Genomic DNA, 22400 nt, shown 5'->3' with positions numbered 1-22400 from the left:
TCTGTCCATAGGTTCTTTAACAGCAAATGTTGATAGCATATGTACTGGCCTGTTATCCATCCACCTCGTAATGGTAACATTATCTTCCGAGGTCACTACACTTACTGATCCTCTACCTGCTTTGCAAATATCCTTCACCGATTTCAGTTTTTCTTCTGTATCTTTTTCGATTTTGGCGCAAAGTGCCAAAAAAAATGTCTTTTTTCAATAATTCCATACACAAGGGAATGCTATTGAACAAATTATCTAAATAATTTATTGTTTAACCCTTCAAGCCCACTGCAAAGGCATAGAACAGTGTCTGCTATAGGTCCTAACTGGCTTGTTTTAGTTTCACTGTCTTTTGTTGAACCCTGATACATTTCAAATTTAGAAACATAGCCATCTGCACTAGCAACTACCCATGCCTTGAATCCCCATTTTGGATTTACTTTTCATATGCTGTTTATAGCTCTGCTTCTCCCTTTGAAAGGAATAAGCATCTCATCAATTGCAATGTTTTCCGTAGGGGAGGCTACTTGCCCAAACACTTTGTTTAGGCAATCAATCACTGGTCCAACTTTTATAAATATATCTTTATTGTCTTCAGGTATAGTATCATTGTCAATAAAGTGCATGTTTCGTTTGATTCTTTCAAATCTCTTTAAGGGCATAGCGTCAGCAATGAGAGGTAGTCTCATTAAATTGTCTGATGACCAGTACATCCGATAGGAGGGGTAGTGTAAAACCGTCATTACGATATTTGTAGTTAGGAACAGCAAGATTTCATCTGCAGAAGTACTGAAATTGTGGTCATGGTTCTGGATACCATATCTTGTTGTATTCTTAGCAATCGAGTCTAAAAGGTTTTCAGAGAAAATATTTTTAAAATAGTGCAATTGAGATTTAGGTCCATTACTTTGAGACACAAAATAAATTTGCATTCCTTTGAACTGCGGTTTTCAACTGGAAAATGTATTATCCTTTTTAGAGTCCTACACAATCTTCGTTTCTTTAGACGAAACATTTTGTTTGCTTTATTTGATTTTTGTCCTACTTTCGGATTTGAAATGAGCACTGTTTTTATATCCTTTTTAAACCTTTTATTACCTGGGATATCTAATTCATTACATTGGATTTTAACTTTGCGTATGGGCCTGACTTTGGCCTTAGGACTAGGCAATGTACTATTACTAGGGCTAGCCCTAACAAGATCATTCGATTCTGACATATTATCAATAAAGCCTGCTTCACTCCTTTGCATATTAGGCCTACAGACAGAAGGTCCAGAAAAACTACAGTTAGCATTAACAGTGTCTCCATTTTCAAAACTCTCTATGTCTGTGTTGACAGCTGCTTGGACTGAGTCTAAGCTTTGATTGAGACTACTTGTAATTGACGTGGTTGGCAATTCATTGTCCTCACTGATACTACTTTCAATTATATCAGGCCAGCCCAATTGACGCAGATCTATTGTTATGTTAGACTGCTTATCTTCTAGAATCTCACTCAATTTACATTCTAATATATCTAAATTGTTATTTGTAATAACTATGTCTGTGGCAGAATCTAATTCTAGGCTATTAGCTATTGCCACAGAAGATCCATTGGTTTCAGTTTTATGTTTATAAAATGTGCATCAAACTTTTCATTGGTAGATTTTCTTCCTCATTACTTTTCAAAGCCATCGAATCAAATTTGCCTACCTCCTCTAGAAATCCAGCAGGATTTTCTTCATCAGATGGATACACTATATCACTATCCTCAAAATCAGAGTCATCAGTAATTATGTCTAATTGTGAATCATTTGGATCATTTAAATCACTCAGAATTCCTATAATTCTGTCAGGTTCAGATTTCAAATTATCATTTTCATCACCCATTGCACTTATTTACTCACATAACCACTAACCAAACCCTTACAAACACAAACAACCACATAACCTCAAAATAGGCAACTGGACTGCTGGTAGGTAAGAGTTACCACAAAATATGAGCAATGGCACACATGTGCCAGCAAACAAAAAAAAGCAACAAATTGTACATTTGGGCAATGGCACAAGTGTGGACGTTTGAAAATAACTCTTTTCTTTGTGTAAACTCCATATTTGGTATTAGTAATTATTTTATAATAAATCACAGATAAAGTAACTATAAAAATATGAATAATCAAAATATGTACTTTATAAGGATGAGTAAGAAAATACTGTCAAATTTTCTTGATCAGGATTTTGACACAAACATGGCAGAGGCTGAAAAAAAACATTAGTTCAGCTGACCGTTGATTGAAATAAGCTTTGGAATCAGAACAACCTACATTACAGATATTAAAGACATCATATGTGCCATTGCTCTTAAGGGGACAGGGACGTCCCTATCTCGCCCATGTTAATTTGGCAATATTTAGGTACATTTAAAAGAAAAACTAAAAGTGCTATGACTTTGACACTTTTTGTAGTATAAATACACATTGTTATCAGTAATATGATGAAGTATTATTTTAATTTTTCAAAAAATAAAATAAATAATACATTTTTTTAATGTGAAATTTTTTTACATATTTTTGGTTTGATTAAATTTAATAAAAAAAAACCAAACAAGATATTGGAGTTTTACTTCATCATTTTGTTGCCTGAAGTATTCTTAACAAGCTGTAAAAAATTCAGATGAATCCATTTATATTTGGCTGATAAAAGTGTACCTAACCCCTATAAAAATAGGTTTTTGGAAAACGAACAAAACGTCACGACTATACCTTATAATATGTTAAATGACAATGTAGACTTACATTAAAATGCTCCAGGGTCATAGGATGGGTTATCTGCTTCTTAATCATCTTCTAGCTTCCTTTTATTATTTATTCTATTTTATTAATTATTTATTTTATTTATTCTATTTATTTGATTTTTTCTATTTATTTGTTTTATTTATTATTTATTTATTTTTATGAATTATTATTATTTTTATTATATCCTTTTATTAAACTTTTTATCCTAGGCATTGTACTTTAGTATTATCTATACATAAAATAAACAACAACACAAAACAAACTTCACAGTCACTAACCAAACTTAGTGTCAGAACGAAATGAATAGCCAAAATAATAAACAATCTACAATGAAACACAGCTGACTTCTGCTAGGAAACAAAACCATAGAAACCTAAAGTAACTAGATCACAGATGTTCAAAAAATAATAGGTTACAAAACATCACATATAATAAATACCCGATACAAAACTTGTTTTACTGGATCGTTGACTACATTAGTTGATAATAGTTCGACGAAAAATTAGTGTAACGTTTCATTTATTATAAATATAAAGTTAATATGCTTGTGTGTGGTATCAAAATGTTCAGAATTAAACGGAGTATTTTAATAAATAAAAATGTGAACAAGTGAAAAAAAATAATATTTTTGACGTCCCTGTCCCCTTAAGTGGATAAAGAAAACTGAAATGAAATTTGTATCGGTTTTTAAATTAATGTCCACAAGTGTTTTGAAGAGGTTAAATATGGATTTATTTTGATTTGGAATTTAAACTATATTACTTTAATACCATGCGCAAAACTGCTGTAGCTACAAATATTATTCCGTAGTCAAAATAAAGTCTTGTTCTTCGTTTTAAATCAGCTATTGGCGGAAGAATGTTTGAAAGGATAATAGGAATTCGGTCATGTGTGTTATAATTATTTGGGTAAATTTATTTCCTGTCTAGACTCAAAGAAGATTTCGGCTATGTTTGACCCACGTTTCTCTTCTTTTTATATTTCTTTTCTTTCTTTTGTAATGAACTGATACTTGTATAGTTTGGAAATGTTAGACAGGCAATTTAAATGGATAATAGACTATTAATATTTTTACACTTTTTGTAATATAACTTACTTCTTTCTGCACTTTTTTCTTGAAATAGGGAAAGTAATTGTGACTTACTCTGTGAACTTTCCTCCCATCGCACTACTATGTGATGCTCGATTTTTGCTACTCTTTTTAGGAACATGACGAGGCACTGCCTGAGGAGGTTCCGGGCCTAAAGAAATACACATTTTATTAAATGCAAAATCATAGCAGTACATTTTAATTTATTTACGATGTATCTACCCTATACTACATGGAAAAGAAAACACTTTTTTGTGGAATTAAGTCTCGAACCAGCTCTTACTGATCATAATGAGTGCCGCAAAGGCTTAGACGAGTAGTGTATGAGAATCTAATTTTTAATATTAATTTATTCTGATTTGGACTTGTATTACTGTTTTAAGTTAGTACAGAGTGCTAAACTGTTATTAAACTATTATACAGTTGTCAAAAAGTGAACTGTCAAAATAAACATGTACTTTAAATTAACAATCAAACTTGGTACTTATTACTTACTACTATCTGCGCTTCGGGTTTCAGGTACTTTATACCCTTGAACCGTTCTGCGTGGAATGGACTGGATACATAGTTCTGCATTGATGGGTATCAGCTCTGCGAAATTATTCATGTCATTAAAGGATTCTTAGACATTATACATTGACATTTTGTAAATACTGCATATATACTTTAGTACTAGCCCAAACAGCTTGTAGTGAAACGATCTGAGTTTAATCTCATATCATCTTCAAACACTTTCATTCCTTTCATTCAATGATATAAATTACAGCAAAAATTTACTTTTTGTTAAGGGGGAGCAGACCACTTAAAACTCAATTTTTTGGTCTTTTGGTTTTTTTCAGTTTTTAAATAGCGTGACATTTCCTCTTTACAATGGTATATAACATGTAACTATATGTTTTCTATAAGTTAGCTTAAAAAAATATTTTTAACGGCTTGCACGCACACTTCAATCCTCACAATCAAGAACTGAGCGCGACGCAACCGATCGTGCGTTTCTCTTACACTAGTTATTATTTACTTGTTATAGTACTACTTCAATGGAACTGCTACATGATCAACAGTATTTCAGAGGCATTGAACACCACGGCTCTTTTGACAGCTGTATTTTTGTTTTGTTTTTACAGTTTTTGTGGTGGTGTTTGTGTTTACAAGAAACGAATCGTTATTATTCAGTGTGTAAACCCAGTTTTGCTGTTGTGTTCACTTTATTTTACTTTTAATACTCATGGAAAGTGTAGTTATTGTTGTGTATGTGTGTAAAATGCCAAGATCTACAAGTATTTTCAAACGGAAGAAAACCTTTGGATGGCACTGTGACAAAGCGACGCCGAAGCCTAGGGCTAAAACTAGTAATGAAGCCAAAGTTCCAGCCAGAGAAAGCACTTCAAAGGTAAAAATTAGTAGTACCAAAGAATACCATCAGTTTGAAAATGAACAATTTCAATATGATATCCTAGACCTAGATGCTGTACAAAAGATCATTTTTGAAATGGCCGTTTATAAATGTTGTCACAGTCCATTGGCTCTTTCAGTGGTAAAACGAATTGGCCTAGCTTTCACTCTTACATTACCATGCACTGAATGTGAAATGAGATTCAGTGAAAGAAATAGCCAACTGACAAAAGTCAAATTAGGCTCTAGGCCTACTGATGAAGAGAGCAAAATGTATGACGTCAAAATTCGCTTCGTATACGCATTGCGTAGCATTGGAGTGGGACAAGAAACTGGACAAGTGTTCGCAGGTGTCATGAATTTGCCTAGGCCTTCTAATTTGCCAAATATAATACAATATTACTATCCTTCACTCAAATGGTATGTCTAGAGTCGATGAAAGAGGCAGCTGAAACTGCAGTCAATAAGAATGATGGAGATCGAGACCTTGCATGTGCCTTCGATGGGAGCTGGCAGCGACGTGGTTTCTCATCGCTCAATGGTGTAGTTACCGCAACCAGTATAACAACTGGACAGGTAATAGATGCAGAAGTAATGTCAAAATTCTGTCAATGTAAAGGGAGATTAGATAAAGATCATGGTCCTAAATGTATTGCGAACTATTCCGGCACCAGCGGTGGCATGGAAGTGGAGGGAGTGAAAAAATGTTTGAACGTTCAGAAACAAACTATGGAATAAGATATAAATATTACTTGGGGGATGGAGACTGCAAAGGCTATGAAACTGTGAATGAACTAAAGCCCTATGAACCCGAATTTGAAATTGAAAAAAATGGAGTGTGTAGGCCACGTCCAAAAGGGGATGGGCAAACGCTTGAAGACTTTCAAACACATAAACTCTAAAAGAGTTCTTGAAGATGGGAAGACTTTAAGTGGTAAAGGGAGATTGACTGGGCATGCTATTGATACTATACAAATCTACTATGGCCTGGCAATCAGGAGGAATGCACAAAAAGACATACAAGCTATGAAGACTGCAATATGGTCGGAGTATTTTCACCTTGCATCAACTGATGACAACCCTCAGCACGCAATGTGTCCAAAAGATGCTGACACATGGTGTAAGTATCAAAAAGCAGTTCTTGAAAAGGTTGAATACAAACATGCACAGCACACCCATCTACCATCATCTGTTCTGGAAGAAATAAAACCAATTTTTAGAGACCTCGCCAATCCTATTCTCCTCGCAAAGTGTGCCCATGGTGGAACTCAAAACATGGCGGAGTCTCTGAACAATGTAATATGGGGCCGGATCCCAAAAAACGTATTTGTCAGACTCTCAACATTAAAATTAGGTGTGTATGATGCTATTGCAGCATATAACAAAGCCAATGTGGCAAAGTGCCTGATATTCAAACTTATGGGTCTACCTGCTGGCAAAAACTGTGTATCAGCAATGAAGATGTTGGACAACCGAAGAGTGACTAAAGCGGACAAGGCACTGGAAGAAGTTTAGGCAGAATGTTAGCCTAAAAGGAAGACAGTTGGAAGATGCGTTTGAAGCTGAGGAAGATCCTGACAACCCAGCTTACCCACCTGGCCACTACTAACCCGTAAGTGTTTTTATTTGGTTTCGGACATGTTCGTTTTTTATTTATATAGCCTAAGCTATATTTTAACAACCGTATATTACACTTTTAAAATTAAATAGCCTACACATTCAGACCATTTTAGATCAGAGGTATTGAAAAAACAAATCTAGCATTTTTTCTGTTTATTTTACTAATTGTGTTGGAATCTTGCAGAATACGAAGAATAGAAAAAGCCTTAGAGGAGCTTTACAAGAGGTACATCAGCAAAGAAACAACTGTAAAAGATAAGAATAATGAATAGGCTAAATATGCAATAAAGAAGCTTCAGGCAGTATAGTTTATTTACCTGTTCATTACAACTTTTTAAGTGTTACTTTTCAACATTTTCTTCATTTTCCGAAACTATAATTTTTTTATGTATATGTACCTGTAACTCAGTAACCTTTAATAGTAAAGACATGAAATTTTTTACACAACTTTAAGCTATCATAATACAATTTTATACCAGAGGGTTTGTAAAAATATCACTTAAAAAAAAATGTTCAAAGTTATTTTTTAGGCTTTTTTAACAATATAAAAAATGAAAAAAACATAAATATGAAAGTAAAGTATATTTTCCAAAATCCTCTGGTGTAAAATTATAAAGGGTGTATGTATGTACATGCAAATTTTCAATTCTGTATCTATTATAGTTTTTAAGTAATAGGTACATAAGTTAACATAGCGGAGATATGGATATTAAAAGTGGTCTGCTCCCCTTAATAATCATTAAAAGTTTCGTTATTCAGAAAAATACACCTTAGATAGCTTTTCACTTCACCGTTTAATTGTTCAAGATGTATAACATAAAAGAAACATTCGATAATTGTTTAATATCGTGCTTACAAAATTCCCGAGTTTTACTCATGCTTAAATTTCATTCAAATTCCTTTAGTAAAAAACTTTAATTGAATTTGTTTACTTTAAATGGTACAGCTTACAGTCAAAAACAATGTGTAATTTTCAACAACCTCGAACTCTTTGCTATCATTTTTGGTGTTAACCTTTTTGGTAAACACAGGTGTTATATCATTAGAATTTTGAAGGGACAACAGGATGTCGGACATTTTCTATCGTTATAGGTTATAAAAAGTATAACTCAACGTTTCGAGGATTGGAATCTGTCCTCTTCGTCAGGTGGTGAGGTATTAATACATACAAATATAAAGAACAGAAAGAAGGGGCAGAAAAGGATTCAAACATACCCAAAAGCTGCTTGGAGTCCAGTCCAGGCGTTGTCACTGGACAAATCACAAGAACGAGGATCACACATCACGCTAGCACAAGTTACAGTGGGATACTAACAAGAATGTCGTTGTCGGCTCTTTCATCGGCACCGCGTAGGGTGATCGGCACAATTACCCTCGAAAAGTTGCGTTATACCTTTTATAACCTATAACGCTGGCAAATGTCCGACATTCTTTTCAAAAACCTTCAATCATCAATAACAAACTTTAAAAAAATTAGAACATTATCCTACGACTGGAGGCAGGCCAGTAAAACCGCGTTTACACCGGAGTTGGCAACCAATGATTGCAGACTTTTATCGGCAATTTTTAGTCGAACGCCTTAAAACAACTGCAACTCGCATTGCCAACTGTAGTTGCAGACCGATTTTACGAGTTGGCAACCAAAATTTGGTTTTCCGACTGAAGTCGGTAAAGATCAAAGTCGGTTGCCAACCTCGGTCGGCAATACGAGTTACAGTGCCAAATTGAGCGGCGACTTGAGTCTGCAACTAACCCCGCTTCCCCTCCCACCTATCGGCTCCACGTGGTCGATAGGTATTTAACACTTACTCACCTGTATACTTCCTTCAGGAAACATATCAAAGCCTCACAAACATCTGGCACAAAGAGAGATATCGCACTTTTTGAAACTTTAAACAAATAACTGATGCTTGTATAAGAGTCGCCAGTTACCAAAAATCGCGAAGTTATAGCTAAACTTTCACGCACTAGAATTGCTTTCCTGTAGTTAGTATCCTTTTTGCTAATTATGTGTCCAATACCAACAATTAAACATTCAAAATCGTTGCTCGAAATTCTTAAAACGTTTTTTATTCTGCCATCGCATCTCAATTCTCCCGTCAAAGGATCTGTATCATCTCTATTTAAGTCATTCAATAGATCGCTGCCACTATACCTTGCTCTTGCCTGTAATGAATGTCGAACCCAGAATTTTCTCCGTCTTCTCAATTTACCTAGAACAACACACACGCTGCCGCATCAAGTACAACCTCTTCGGCACTCGACATTCTATATACTGTATAATTTTTTGGTTGCAAGTTGCAGTAAAAATTAAGCAAACTGTGTTCATGGTTGCATATACAAATTGCAAACTTCCATCGGCAACTAGCGTCGGCAATCGGAGTTGGCAATTTTTGGTTGCCAATTCCGATCAATTGGCAATCTACTTCAATCTTTATTTTGATTGAAATGTATGGATCATATAAATATTTATAGATGGATTTAAATCCTGCTAAGGTATTGTGCCGCACTTCTGTCACAGAAAGTTAATATTTTTTTCAATTCATAAATTACCTAAGATGACATCTCACTTAACAATTGAGTTATAATGCGGATAAATAACTGGTAATTACTAAAACAGGAAAAGCATGGGTTGCACCAACTCCAAGGCAGCCATACTTGCTATAAACAAAGCTAGATATGAAGACTACTCAAACAATCTAATGTCCCAGGTAATACCTGAAATACAAGAAAGCCATTAAAATAAACACGTTCTATTACAATGGGTTTCAGTTATGAGACCATAGTAAATAAAGAGATAGTGGGGAGCAGAGTGGCTAAAGAAAGGCCTTTACAAAAGAGGAAATAGCTGTTGATTTTGCTCACTAACTGGATGATTATATGAACAATTTTAAATCCGAATGATATTCCACCCTTCTGGATAAGACAATTGCAAATGGTAGGGGATATCGTCTGAAAATACAGAATTTTTCCTTCGTGATTAATTGGTTCCGATCCTGTAATGGTCTATTAAGAACTTATATAATTAAAACAAACACGTTATTTCTAGGACAAGATGTGAAAAAATTGCGTATAATTAAATGTTTTTGTACACCCAAATGTTTACGAATAACACTTAGACTTTTCATCTCACCTTTTAATGCCTAACAAATGAGAGGTTTATAAATTTATATTCAAAACTTACGGCTGAAAACTGGAAACCTATCTACACACTTCAGGATACCGTTAAGAAACACTACTTCTAGCGAAAGCAACAAAGTATTGATTGTAATTGTGGAATATTTGAAAATAATTAGGAGAAGCATTGAAAAGAACGTGTGCTTCCTACACATGTTTACTAACATATCTTTCCAATGAGGTAACCTCCCAATCACAATCAGTAATGTGATTAAAACCCAATACAAAACAATTAGAAGTAAATAACAATGTACAGTGTCAAAAATTAAATAATGGTCAGTGAAAGTATTTAAGAATTGTACCAAAGTGTTTATGTCAGTTAAGAAAGCGGTGTAAATAAATGGATATTGATTTCCCATGTTATTTTTAAAATACAGGACTGGTTTTAAAATACTATGCATAACTGGCTAGCATTCAAAAGCATTTTGATGGTTACATGATCATACTGGAAATAAGATGATTTTTAAAGTTCAATATTAATTTAATGAGATAAAGATTAAGGTAGGTTCACAATAGTAAACTAGGTTCTGTTGTTTTTCTAACAAATTTTACTAATTATCAACCGATTCAGTTAACACCCAACCAGATTTAGATTTTAGCCAACTTTAAATTTTCAGACGTATAAAAATATCTAATGTAATGTGATACTTACCTTGTACATCCGAAGCTTGCGATTCTTCGCTTAATCCTTCACTCTCTAAAATATCACTTTCATTACTCTCGTTCGACTCAATTTCAATCGCGTTGACAGTAAATGTATTTTTGTTAATTTGGAACGAAACTATAATGGCGCGATCATTATGACACTCGGGTACGGAAAGTAGAGTCATTCCGACATTAACGTACCTGTTCGCATACGATCTCTCAAGCTCGTACACTTTTACATAAACGTCACAAGCTTCGCTTCCTCCAATGTTGAAGATGCGAGTCGCGCTCAACGCATTTTCCGATAAAATGGGTACGGATCGCGAGGCGATCATCGCGGACATTTCTCCGTTACGACTCCGCACCGCAAGCGTTGGAATTATCTCTTCTATTACAACACCAGCAAACCTCAGTCTGCTGAACGCATTAACCAGATAGTTACAAATTATAGCAGCTCCAAACGCGACAATGTTTCTTTTGTCGGACAAATCTTCTATGGAATGATTTCGGGTGATAACCTTGTAAACGATATCTTCAATGCCTCGTAGCCGGGTAGATCCGCCAATCAGGACAACTCTGAGTTCAGGTCCCTTATTCGGGTCGATATTCGCCTCCTCCATGCACCTAGTCAAAAGGTTAGATACATTTCTTAACCGGTCACTATTCCTCTCTGTAATCGTACTCCACGTGAGCCTGCACGTTTTCAATGGAGGAGGTAACGTGATGTCGACACTACTATCTCTTGTAGCATTTAAAGTAAGCTTAGCTCGTTCACACTCTGTTACTAACATCTGTACGTTTTTCTCGCTCAAATCTCTATTCGTCGTTCTTTTATAAAACTCGCAACAATAAGAGATAAGAGATTTAGTGATATCACTTCCTCCCCAGTGGCTCTCTCCTACAGTCGACAATATTTTTATGTGGCCTTTCTCCGTTCTGATTGCAGATATAGTGAGGGATCCTGCTCCCAGGTCAATGAAAATACACGTTTCCTGGAAAATAAAATCATTATAAATCAACAAGGGATTCGTATACCTTTCATATGTATTAACAATTGTTTAATGTTATTGAATTTGGTCTTTGGTAATGAACTTTATTCAAAAGTGTTGATACATCTACTATATCTTTAATGTACGATAAGATTTTGGACATTTACCATCGTTGTATGTTGTAAAGTGTGGAACACTACATTTCGGAGATTAAAATACCCTCATCCTCAAATGTCAAAGAACTTTATAGACAAACATGCACTTATAACATGCCAGCTTGGCGTGGTAATGGTCTACCACTTAGAAAGTGTGTTTTCTAACTGACAGGTACACCAATAACTTGAAGCCCAGACTGGAGAAAATTAATCTCCCCCTCCCGGTATTATTTTTATAGAGAATTGACAATCTGTGAACTCTTTTTAATTTGTTAATCTATTATAAATTAATTATTTTCTTTCATTCAACGAGAGAGAGGGATTGTTGATTCTATATACCACACTCCTCGATGTGGTGTATTAATAAAAAAAATTCACCCTCTCTCCACCCCCAAAATCAAATCCAAGTTATGTCTTCGTTTTCGAGGTGCGACGCTTACAATGAGCGTGGTTATCATAGATATTATGTACGCTTACTCAATACCGACCTTGACAATAATAATATCATTGATATCAATTGATATCTAAATGATAGTCGTTCACGCTTCTGAGTTTTAAACCGGATTTGGGCAAGGCTATTAACAACTAACAACCATCTTAGTCTCACTGTATATAGTATTGTTATGAAATAATAAAAAGTTTAGTAAAGTTTTGGTCGTTTAATTAATTGCTCAAAATAATCTAAACACTCCTCGAAATATCCAAGCCATCATTGTAATAATAACCGCTTTCAAACGTGCTTGTAGTGAAATTAATTAATATTAAAGCCATACTGAACTAAAATATCTCCCATATGACATGGACTTGATTGCTTCGATTGTATTAAAATAATCGAGGATCTTTGAAGGAATGTTACTATAAATTGATGAGAATAGTAAAATTTCAGTTCCGAATAGATTTGTGAAAACATTTATTTTCTATTATTGAAAAATGAATTGAAGGTTTTGTTGGAAAATAATTGCTTATAGTCATATTATTTTGTTTGTGATGTTTAATATTACATTGAGCTGTTCTTATTTAATAAAACTAATTTATATTCTTGGCTGTACATAGTTTAGAATAATGTAATATACTCTTGTAAATTCACATGATAAATAAAATAATGATTTATTCTTCCATTTGTTTAATTTTCAAATCACATAAGATTCTTAACACTAATTATTAACATCACTACCAGTATTGTGATTAGTTGGGCACAAAGGCATATATCAATATTTTTTTATTGTTTTAATTGCTGGAAATCAATCACGTCATAATGCTCATATTTGATATTTTGATATTTTCTATTTTTGGAAGTGGAGGAGCGATATAAATTGAAAATGTTCAAATTACTTGAATTTATTATCACCACAAAATAAAAAATAATCAATTATTCCTTTCGATGATTTTTTGGATTATGTTAGATAGTTGAACATTTATAAATTGTTATTTGACAATTATAAATTCTAATCTATTATTTCATCATTAATGTAGCATATAGTAAATTGGTCCGGAATTGAGCATCAGTCGACAAATTAAACTCTACGTTAGACAGCTCTGACAACTGAAGGTGCTTCGACTAAAACCTTTTCTCGTTTAACGATGATTTTCACCTACCGAAAGCTCACTTAGAGATGAATGCTCTGAAACTCTATTTACGGCCCCTGCAGTGGTGTGGCTCACTAGGCACTCGACGGTCATATTGGCATCGTTGGCTGCGCTGAGTATCTCTCGTTTATGAGCATAGGTGTAGGTTCCTGGGATAGCGATTACAAATTGTGGCCTCTGTTTTCTTATTTTCGCGGCAGCCCTTTTAACCTGCCTGAAGATTCCGGTCAGTACCTGAAACAAAATTTGAAATTTGAGACGCTTTTGAGGATATGTTGAGTGTTTTCTGACACTTCACATTATCTTGGAGGCTAAATGACTGTTGCGGTGGAATACCCCTAGTGACAGCGATAACCCGAATCATGTTCGATATTTGTGAATTTGTCACAGCGAGCACTGTAAAATTATTGGGAAGTTATGACTTTAAATTGCATCACGGAAATACTTAAGTTACTTGTATTTGAGTCAAAGTAATGCTGTACGCAGAAGATAATTGATGAAAGTATGAACCATGTTAGTGACCGATACGTTTGTTGACAATAATTTGGTTAAATTTTATCAGTTATTCATTGATTTTTCTTTCAGGAGAGATCAATTTTGTATGCAGCCGTATTTTGCCCGTTCTCATTTGCCACTCTGCGAGTATCTTATGAAACAGAAAAACCTTGCGCTATCTCTAAATCAGATCAGCTCTCTAGGATTATCAGATCTAACGCCGTTATATTTAGTGTATGGGGTTGGACGAAGAATCCTACTAGATTATATTTATAGGAGAAAAAGGTTAATACACAGGAAGAGTTGTTGGATCGTATTGCAGATGCCGCCGCACAAATCAAGAATAACCATGCAGCGTTGCGGAGGGCTACACGATCAATCCGAAAGCGAGCTGCCAAATGTATTGAAGTACAACGGAAGATTTTTGAAAACCTTCTCCAAATTTTACTTGAAACATCATTAAGCGTACGAATAATTACCTGTCACTCAATTTCGTTAATTTTTTTTAGACAAAGTGAATTTTGGTAGTAAAATTTGATTTTTAAAACTATTATTTCATTGTATCTGCCTCATTGTACATAATTTTCTTCGGTATTAAATTTTCTACAAGTTTCTCTGTAAAAATTTAAATTTGTATTACCTATTTAACAAATGAATTGTACGTTAACAAAAATAAACCTTTTTTAATGAGCTTTTTTGTATTTTACATAGTACATCTTAAACAATAAGACAGATACAGTTATGGAACAAACTTTATTCAAATTATCATGTAAAAACCCATTATAAAAAACTGCATTCGTCTTTAAATCCCTCTTCCCAAACTCCCAGAAAATTATCATTTAACCTCGGTACTAAATTGGGGGTGAAATCTTTTGTGGGCCGTTACTCAATAACAAGGCATTTTCAGACCTGTGTTTATATGTTTTTTTCATTATTTTTTGTAGTGCAATAAGGTCAGAAAGTACCGAAAACATGACCCGAATCACCCTGCAATTAATTAAAATATTTTAGTTCATTCAGAAATAAATCTGAATTTTCTAGAAAGTAATGTTCTGGGCCATTTTTCCTAATAGAACATTTTAAGATCTAAAGAAGAATAATATATTAGTCTAATTTAAAATCTATATTATTATTTAATATACCTAGTAATTTTTAGTAGAGTATTACAAACTGGTAATTTGAGCTTATCAGTTTAGGTATTACCCATGAAAAGAAACGCATCACGTTTGGAGGTAAAACAATGTTATCGGTTAGTCAAAGGGTTGAAATATAAATGTTATAATTACCGTTTGAGGCTTGACGTCTACAGGCTGTCCGTTCACCATACACCGTATGTGGGGTTTTCCATTCACGTTTATCACTGGAAATGGCCAGTGTTCGGAGGCAGCCCTTACAGAGTCGTTGTATCTACGTCCTATTAGGCATAAGGCTCCTAGAAACAGGCATCAGTTTCAGTTATGAGCTGGCATAATGTACTATGACATATTCTCCAACTACTTCAACGACATGTTACAGATGGTTCCTTTCAGTCTTTAACCATTAAAATCTACCATTAAAACCATGTACTATATAGGGTGTCCCGTAACTCTCTGGACAATGGCATTCCATTGTCCAGAGAGTTACTCAATGGACCTGAGCACGTTATTGCTCAGGTCAAGACAAACATGTTTCACCTTATGAACATGGGCGTCCAATGCTTCGTTTCCCATCTAAGTCTGTATGTGTTATTTTATAAAAAAAGTAATATCATAAAAACGAATAAATAAAATTATACAAAATTTGATTAAATGTTTGTAATAACAAGGCCAGTTACTGAAAACAATATAATAAAATTATCTTTAGTATTTTCAAAATGGCGACCTTTGAATATATTACAAATTAGCATTTTTCTCAAACATTGCAAGTAAAACAGTTTTTAGAGGGGTTTATCACAAATATAATGACACTAAACTTATTTAAATCGGGTAATAAATAACTGATTTAGAGCAGATTTACTGTGACAAGACATGGTCCACATTGAGAGCTGCCGTTGTTGGCTATTTGCTGAGAACCTCAATGTATGTCTTGTCACAGTAAATATACAATCTATCGAAAATTATTTGTATAATAATTTTTAAACGCTGTTACCTACTTTTCTCTTCATAATTTTTGAAAGCTTATTTATTTTGGCTATTTCAAAGTAAGGGCCATAACTTCACTTTCCACAGTTTACAATCCATTGAAACTATTTAATTACTACTAGTTACTAACAGTATTGCTGAAATTTCATCAAATAATAACAAATAATAAAAAATAACAACTATAAACATTGTATTCGATGAAAACGAAACGCCAATCAGTGTTTGGTAATTTGTTGCTGATATAATAATAATAAAGTTAATAATAAAGACTTGAATTGTTAACTGTATGGTTTCTGCACCAAAGTTGCCAATACGAGTATAGACATGATGTAAATTACACTTCATTTATCTTGTTTCATATGTTTTATAATAGGGTCTTACACTCCAATCACATTTTGACTAATAATACTAATTTTAATGCAGTAAAGGTAGAAACCACCCGCAAATATTTATTGATCTCTCTGGCAATCGAGTACGTGATCTCTCGATTAGAGAACAATAATGTTAAACTGGCAAGAATAAGCAAGTTTGTGTCCGAAAATGAAAATTGCTAGTCGGGCAATAGTGTTGGACAGTTGTAACAACCTATGTTTTATTGTCTGACACTGCTCTCTAATTCCTGTGCTCAACTGTCCGACACTGCTCTCCAATTCTCGTGTATAACTGTCCGACACTGCTCTCCAATTCTCGTGTATAACTGTCCGACACTGCTATCCAATTATCGTGTACAACAGTCCGACACTACTATCCAATTATCGTGTCCAATTGTCCAACACTGCTCTACAATACTCGTGTACAACTGTCCGACGCTGCTATCCAATTCTCGTGTACAACTGTCCGACACTGCTCTCCAATTCTCGCGTATAACTGTCCGACACTGGTCTAAAATACTCGTGTACAACTGTCCGACACTGTTATCCAATTCTCCTGTATAACTGTCCGACATTACTATCCAATTGTCGTGTCCAACTGTCCGACACTGCTCTCCTATTCTCGTGTACAACTGTCCGACACTGCTCTCTAATTCTCGTGTATAACTGTCCGACACTGCTATCCAATTCACGTGTATAACTGTCCGACACTGCTCTCCAATTCTCGTGTACAACTGTCCGACATTAGTCGCGACAACGCTAACATTTTGTAACATTTCGACAATACTTAGAACAGAAATATTGGTGTCCAACACTACTCTCCAATTCTCGTTTATAACTGTCCAACTATACATAACGTAGAGTGTTGATGGCAAAAGTTTGTTCAATACAAATGAGCAATGAGAACACCTTTTCATCTAGATAAAATTTTTGTCTTTTAGTCGTCTCTGATCGTCGTTTCGAATGTAAAGAGTTCGTGTTGAGCTTCTTCGTCACCGACATTTTGGATCTCTTCAGGCGGACATTGATTCGAGATTCCAGGAGTCAAGTCCATGTCGATTTCAGTTATGTCATTGTCTCATACGTTGTTGTATCAACCTCGAAGGCACAGAGTATACCTTTACATTTGTTGTGATTTGGAGAATTATTCAATACTTAAATATTATATAAGTGAATATAACCTGGTGCGGCATGAGTTTAAACACCACACACGGTGGCACAGGCACAACTTGCTAGTTCCGCCAATTTCTCCTAGATCGCACTAGCTATGACCTACATTGAACTATCAGATGCCAAAGTACAATTACCGGTGAACCATACAGAACTGAAATAATGCGTCTTAATAAGTTACCGGTTGACTCATGTCGCAATATGAAAAAAATTACCAAACTTAACAACGTGGTGGACGTGTCAACGAATTAATATTTGTTACTTTTCAAATACAAAATTCTTAAACTTGTGTCAAAGTAAGAATGAAGAATCTGCAATATAATAACAATATATACAATTATTATTTCCAGTATATGAGAAGATTATACATATATAATAAAGTTAACTGATTTAAGAACTAATATAACTAAATAATGGGAATACATTAGATGTATAACACGACCCAGCCCAACAATCTGTGAATGCGCGTATGAGAGCCAACATCTAGCATCCGCACGGCCCACAAAAATTTGTTTAAGACTTCAAATCTGTAAAAATACAGGGTGTCCCAAATACAGATGATGCCATGTCATTTTTTCTATTAGACCCTATGTCCCGTGATTTAAATTCCCAAACTTTCAGATGTAAACAATCGTCATGTTTTACATCGTTGTAAAAGACCTTTGGACTCCAAAATTGTTGGAAAATGTAATACATTTAATTATTTGTTTTCTTTTCTAAATGGTGGTTTAAAGTGTATCAAAATAGTTTTTTATTGAAAATTCTGTGCATACGAACGAACACCCACCAAAATAAAACTTTCCGATACTTGATGATTCGATCTTCCAAGTGATAACAAACTTGACCGAACTTTTCAAAATTCTTCAACCAATGCAAAATTTGTAAGAGGGCTTCCGCGCCAAATTAAAGGCCATTCAAAACTGTACGGTTTTAATTTTAAAGTTCTTTTCCATCTCTAACCATTAAAAAAAATGGGAAAAAAATTAATCCATAAAATTGGATTTGTAAGTCACTTTTCTGATGATAAAAGATAAAAAAAGTAAATATTTCGAGCGTATGGTTAAATTGCTATTATTAGTGATTGGGTGAATAAAATTAGTTTCGTACTTAATTATAATTTAAAGCATCTAAATTGCTTACCTACTTGTAAACTTCCATTCAGAACCCGTGCGTTCACTTTTGTAATAATTAGAAATAAACTAATAATAGAAATAATAATTAGAAAAAATATGTTTAGAGAATAAACTTGTAATTTTTTTGTCCGCCCTTCAGTTTGATTTTGAGAAAGCCGGAGGGGGCTCTTACCTTTTGAAATTTTTGCTTTATTGGCGTTTGTCTTTTCTATATTGTATTCTAATTTAAAAAGTAAACTCAAGAGTAGTTTGAAGTGTTTGAAAAGTACGGACTGTATAATAGTATTTGAAAGATAAAGGTATGAAGTATCGAAAATATATTTGTGCTTGTGGGTTTGTATCGAAAGAGTGACAATATAACTAATCAAACATAACTTTATACACCATAAAACCATTTTTCCACGCACACAGATAATTAAATTTGATAATTAATTTTTTTCTTTGTCAAAATGTTTAAGATGGTCAAATGATGTCTGTTTGATGTCTGACGAGGTCTGTTTCATTTTAGTTTTTGAGATTCGAACATGGGGCCTCGAAAAATACTCTTTCTTGGATTGGACACGATTCAGCTTTACAGAGTTTAAATTATAAAAAAGTGTTGTTCAATTTAGTTCGAATCCGTTTATGCACTTTGTTTGAATTTAAGTTAAGTTTAAGTTAGTTGTTTAAATTAAATATGCATTTAACAGTTAAAACGTAGGTGGTCTAAAACATTACATCCTGTAATTACTAAAACACTACTTACCACATTCAAGTGTATTGTCAGCTGAGAACACTGGACAACGTATATTATCTCCAATGAACACAGCATCTCCCCTGACTTTCACTATGGCGTCATCCTCTTCGTCACCCCCTTCGCCATCAGGACGTGTGATATCCACCGAGCTGATACCGGCTCTTTCGTACTGAGCCAACCTGATGCACGAGGTTCCAAGATCGATTCCAAACATATCTGCTTCTTCTATTTAAACTGAAACCATTACAAGGGTTTGAGTAATTTCATGTAAATGTCCATTCAAGTGTTTTATTTATTATTTGAAAAACATGTGTGTTGTGGAGTTTATTAAATGCTATTGCATAAAAGATTAATTTTATGGGTGGTAGGATTGTTTTCCTGTATTTCCCAATTTAAAATAGGAGACATGAAACACTTCAAGTAGCTTAACAAATATCTTCTAAAGCGTTATTTTTTATTATTAAAAGATAAGAGTGGGGAGGGGTTAATTTTATTGCATCTATTTATATTTAGAATATTTTAATTCTGTAGCTTTGGAAAGTTTGAGGCAGATAGTATAATCTTGTTTTTAAATAAGACATTTCCTTTTCAATGATTTAAACTTTAAAACTTTATGGTGAAATTTTTAAATTTAATAACATTTTCACTGTCTGTGTATGACTTATGACAGTATAATGAATATGACAGTTATAATCGGTTAAATCTTTGTCTTGATGTATTTCATGTAATTAATATTTTAATACAAAATGTTCTCCAGTGTTCAACGGTTTGTTAACACTAATATAATAAAGTAGATCTTCCAGAGTCTTTAATTTTTCTTTGTTCAAACGTGCGTGAATGTTATAATAAACTGTGTGAAATGCTCTTAAATCTGCAGAACATTTAAAATTATAAAACGAAGGCAAACATGTATGATAAGAACATTGTTATTCATATTTTACCACGTAATTATCATACTTAAAAAAATAAGCACATCTAATCATTAAGTGATTTTAAGACATACTTTATATGAAAATATTACAAAACGTTCAGGTAATAAACCATAAACTTATATTATTTACTGGTAGAGACATGGAATCAATTTTAACGTCAGGATCCTCGATATTTTGCATAAACCTAGCCAAAAATATGCTTTGGTAAACGAGTGTAATGTAGATCTATCTCAACATTGAGCCCACCAAATTAATTAAATTTAATCTACCCTGTTTTCTTCAATCCATTAACGTTTTAATACAACATTAAATACTTACATTTAGACTAACTATAAAAACAATAACCAAAAGGTTCATGACTCCTGTTTGAGGAACAACCGACTGTTCGATGGTTTCCGGTCAGATGTACTACTACCATTACCCTAAAATAATTCACGTAACATATTATGTATTAGTATTTAGAACTAGATAATAATACTAAAAATTGTCCACTACAATATTGGGTGTTTATACAAAAAAAGAATGAAACAATGTATCATCGCAATCAGTGGTACTCAACATTTGCCACACAGTTAGCTTGTATACAATACTCGATATAATTAAACATTCTGAAACCCTTCAAAAGGTATTTTTAGATTATTTCATTTGTTAAGCTACTTGAAGTGCTTTATGTCTCCTATTTTAAATTGGGAAATACAGGAAAACAATCCTACCACCCATAAAATTAATCTTTTATGCAATAGCATTTAAAAATATTTTATTTTGTGCCTATATATTATGCTGAAAACCTTTTGAATACTGGAGATTTACACGTTTTGAAAGGAAAAAGTGCTTAAAATAGTGACCCTTATTTTGAGACCCATCTGACGACACAGTATTAAAACAAAATCCAAAGCCAATTCGATTAAGTTAATTCATTATACCCCGATAAAAACTATGTTTTGTTTTATATTTTTGTGTGGGGTCCAAAAAACTAGGACTCATATTTCGGGAATGGAGAATATCCTTAAAATTTTATTTTAAATTTAGTCTTAACGCGTTCCTTCCCATAAGTAATTCCTATTAAATTGTTTTTAATGTGGAAAGGAACTATAAATTTCAACAATTTCAACCTTTAAACAATCTTCTGTGTTTGCGTTTTAATTCTTACACTTTAAGAATGGTTGCGGATCTCCTTAAAACCATATTTAAACTTAAATATGAACTAAAAGTGTAATAAATATCCGCTTGAGCTTTTGAGTTTATTTTTATTATTAAAATTGTGGAGTAAGTTGCTATATTTGCATCTTGTAATAAATATTGCTAGATAAATGTGGCCGTAGTTGCGTACCAATGCCGTTAATACGGGACGTTAAAACAAATAAGTTTACGTCGACTTTTTATAATTGGGTTTGAGTAATTCAAACTTATATCCTCTGTATATTCTACAAATAAAAAGCTATGCAATTACAGTACATATAAAAATAAGTAAAGAATCCTGCAATATGTTTTAATCAACTCTGAGCTTAAGACATGTTTAATACTAACCTTAATCACTCTAAAAACTAATTCATTAGATTATCATATAATTACAATTATTTGTATTTTTGGCTATGTATTTACGGTACCTTACCTATTTCTTATAGAATCTTAAACAACGGAAACCAGACCACCCGGCCATGCCGTCGGTATGCCTGCCACTTCGAACAGAACACAATAGTTACTAACGTGTATTGTAGAAACAGCAGTTCGATTCAGGCATATGCCTGTAGGTGCTGGATCCTAGGTACAGGCTTGCCGTAACATCTCGTTCAACTGGGGCTGTTGCTATAGTCGCTTATCATATAGATAATCAACCTGTGCTTGTTATTACCACTTTTTGTAACCCTTCTAAGACATAATTCGTTGGCTTCCATTGATTTTATTGTGAAATTAAACCTCCGTTGAAATAAGAGACAAACATTATTCGTATTGATGAAATGTTTTAAAGCTAGTGTTTTAACTGAACTAAACTAAAATAAAAAAAGAATGTGTGATAATTA

At 33.7% G+C, this 22400-nt stretch overlaps 1 protein-coding gene across 7 annotated transcripts in view; it reads right to left on the bottom strand.

Annotated features, from left to right (window-relative positions):
- The window catches only part of LOC124362201 (putative heat shock 70 kDa protein 7), a 44682-nt gene extending 22543 nt beyond the window's left edge, over positions 1-22139 (bottom strand). For 2 of the 7 annotated variants that reach the window (XM_046816500.1, XM_046816499.1), the window contains exons 1-7: positions 21992-22139; positions 19457-19681; positions 15204-15349; positions 13432-13656; positions 10699-11683; positions 4353-4448; positions 3912-4008 (exon numbers count right to left, since the gene is read on the bottom strand). In XM_046816500.1, coding sequence (XP_046672456.1) covers positions 3912-4008; positions 4353-4448; positions 10699-11683; positions 13432-13656; positions 15204-15349; positions 19457-19661 — 1754 coding nt within the window. In that variant the 5' untranslated portion in view covers positions 19662-19681; positions 21992-22139. Of the gene's footprint in view, positions 1-3863; positions 4009-4352; positions 4449-10698; positions 11684-13431; positions 13657-15203; positions 15350-19456; positions 19682-21991 lie in introns of those variants that run through there. The other 5 variants (XM_046816502.1, XM_046816504.1, XM_046816503.1 and 2 more) reach the window with 3 other exon arrangements.
- Between the last annotated feature and the right edge of the window lie 261 nt (positions 22140-22400).

Source organism: Homalodisca vitripennis, chromosome 5 (assembly GCF_021130785.1).
Source record: "Homalodisca vitripennis isolate AUS2020 chromosome 5, UT_GWSS_2.1, whole genome shotgun sequence".
NCBI lineage: Eukaryota > Metazoa > Arthropoda > Insecta > Hemiptera > Cicadellidae > Homalodisca > Homalodisca vitripennis.
The sequence above is the reverse complement of the archived record's forward strand: the minus strand, read 5'-3'. Positions and strand labels throughout refer to the sequence as shown.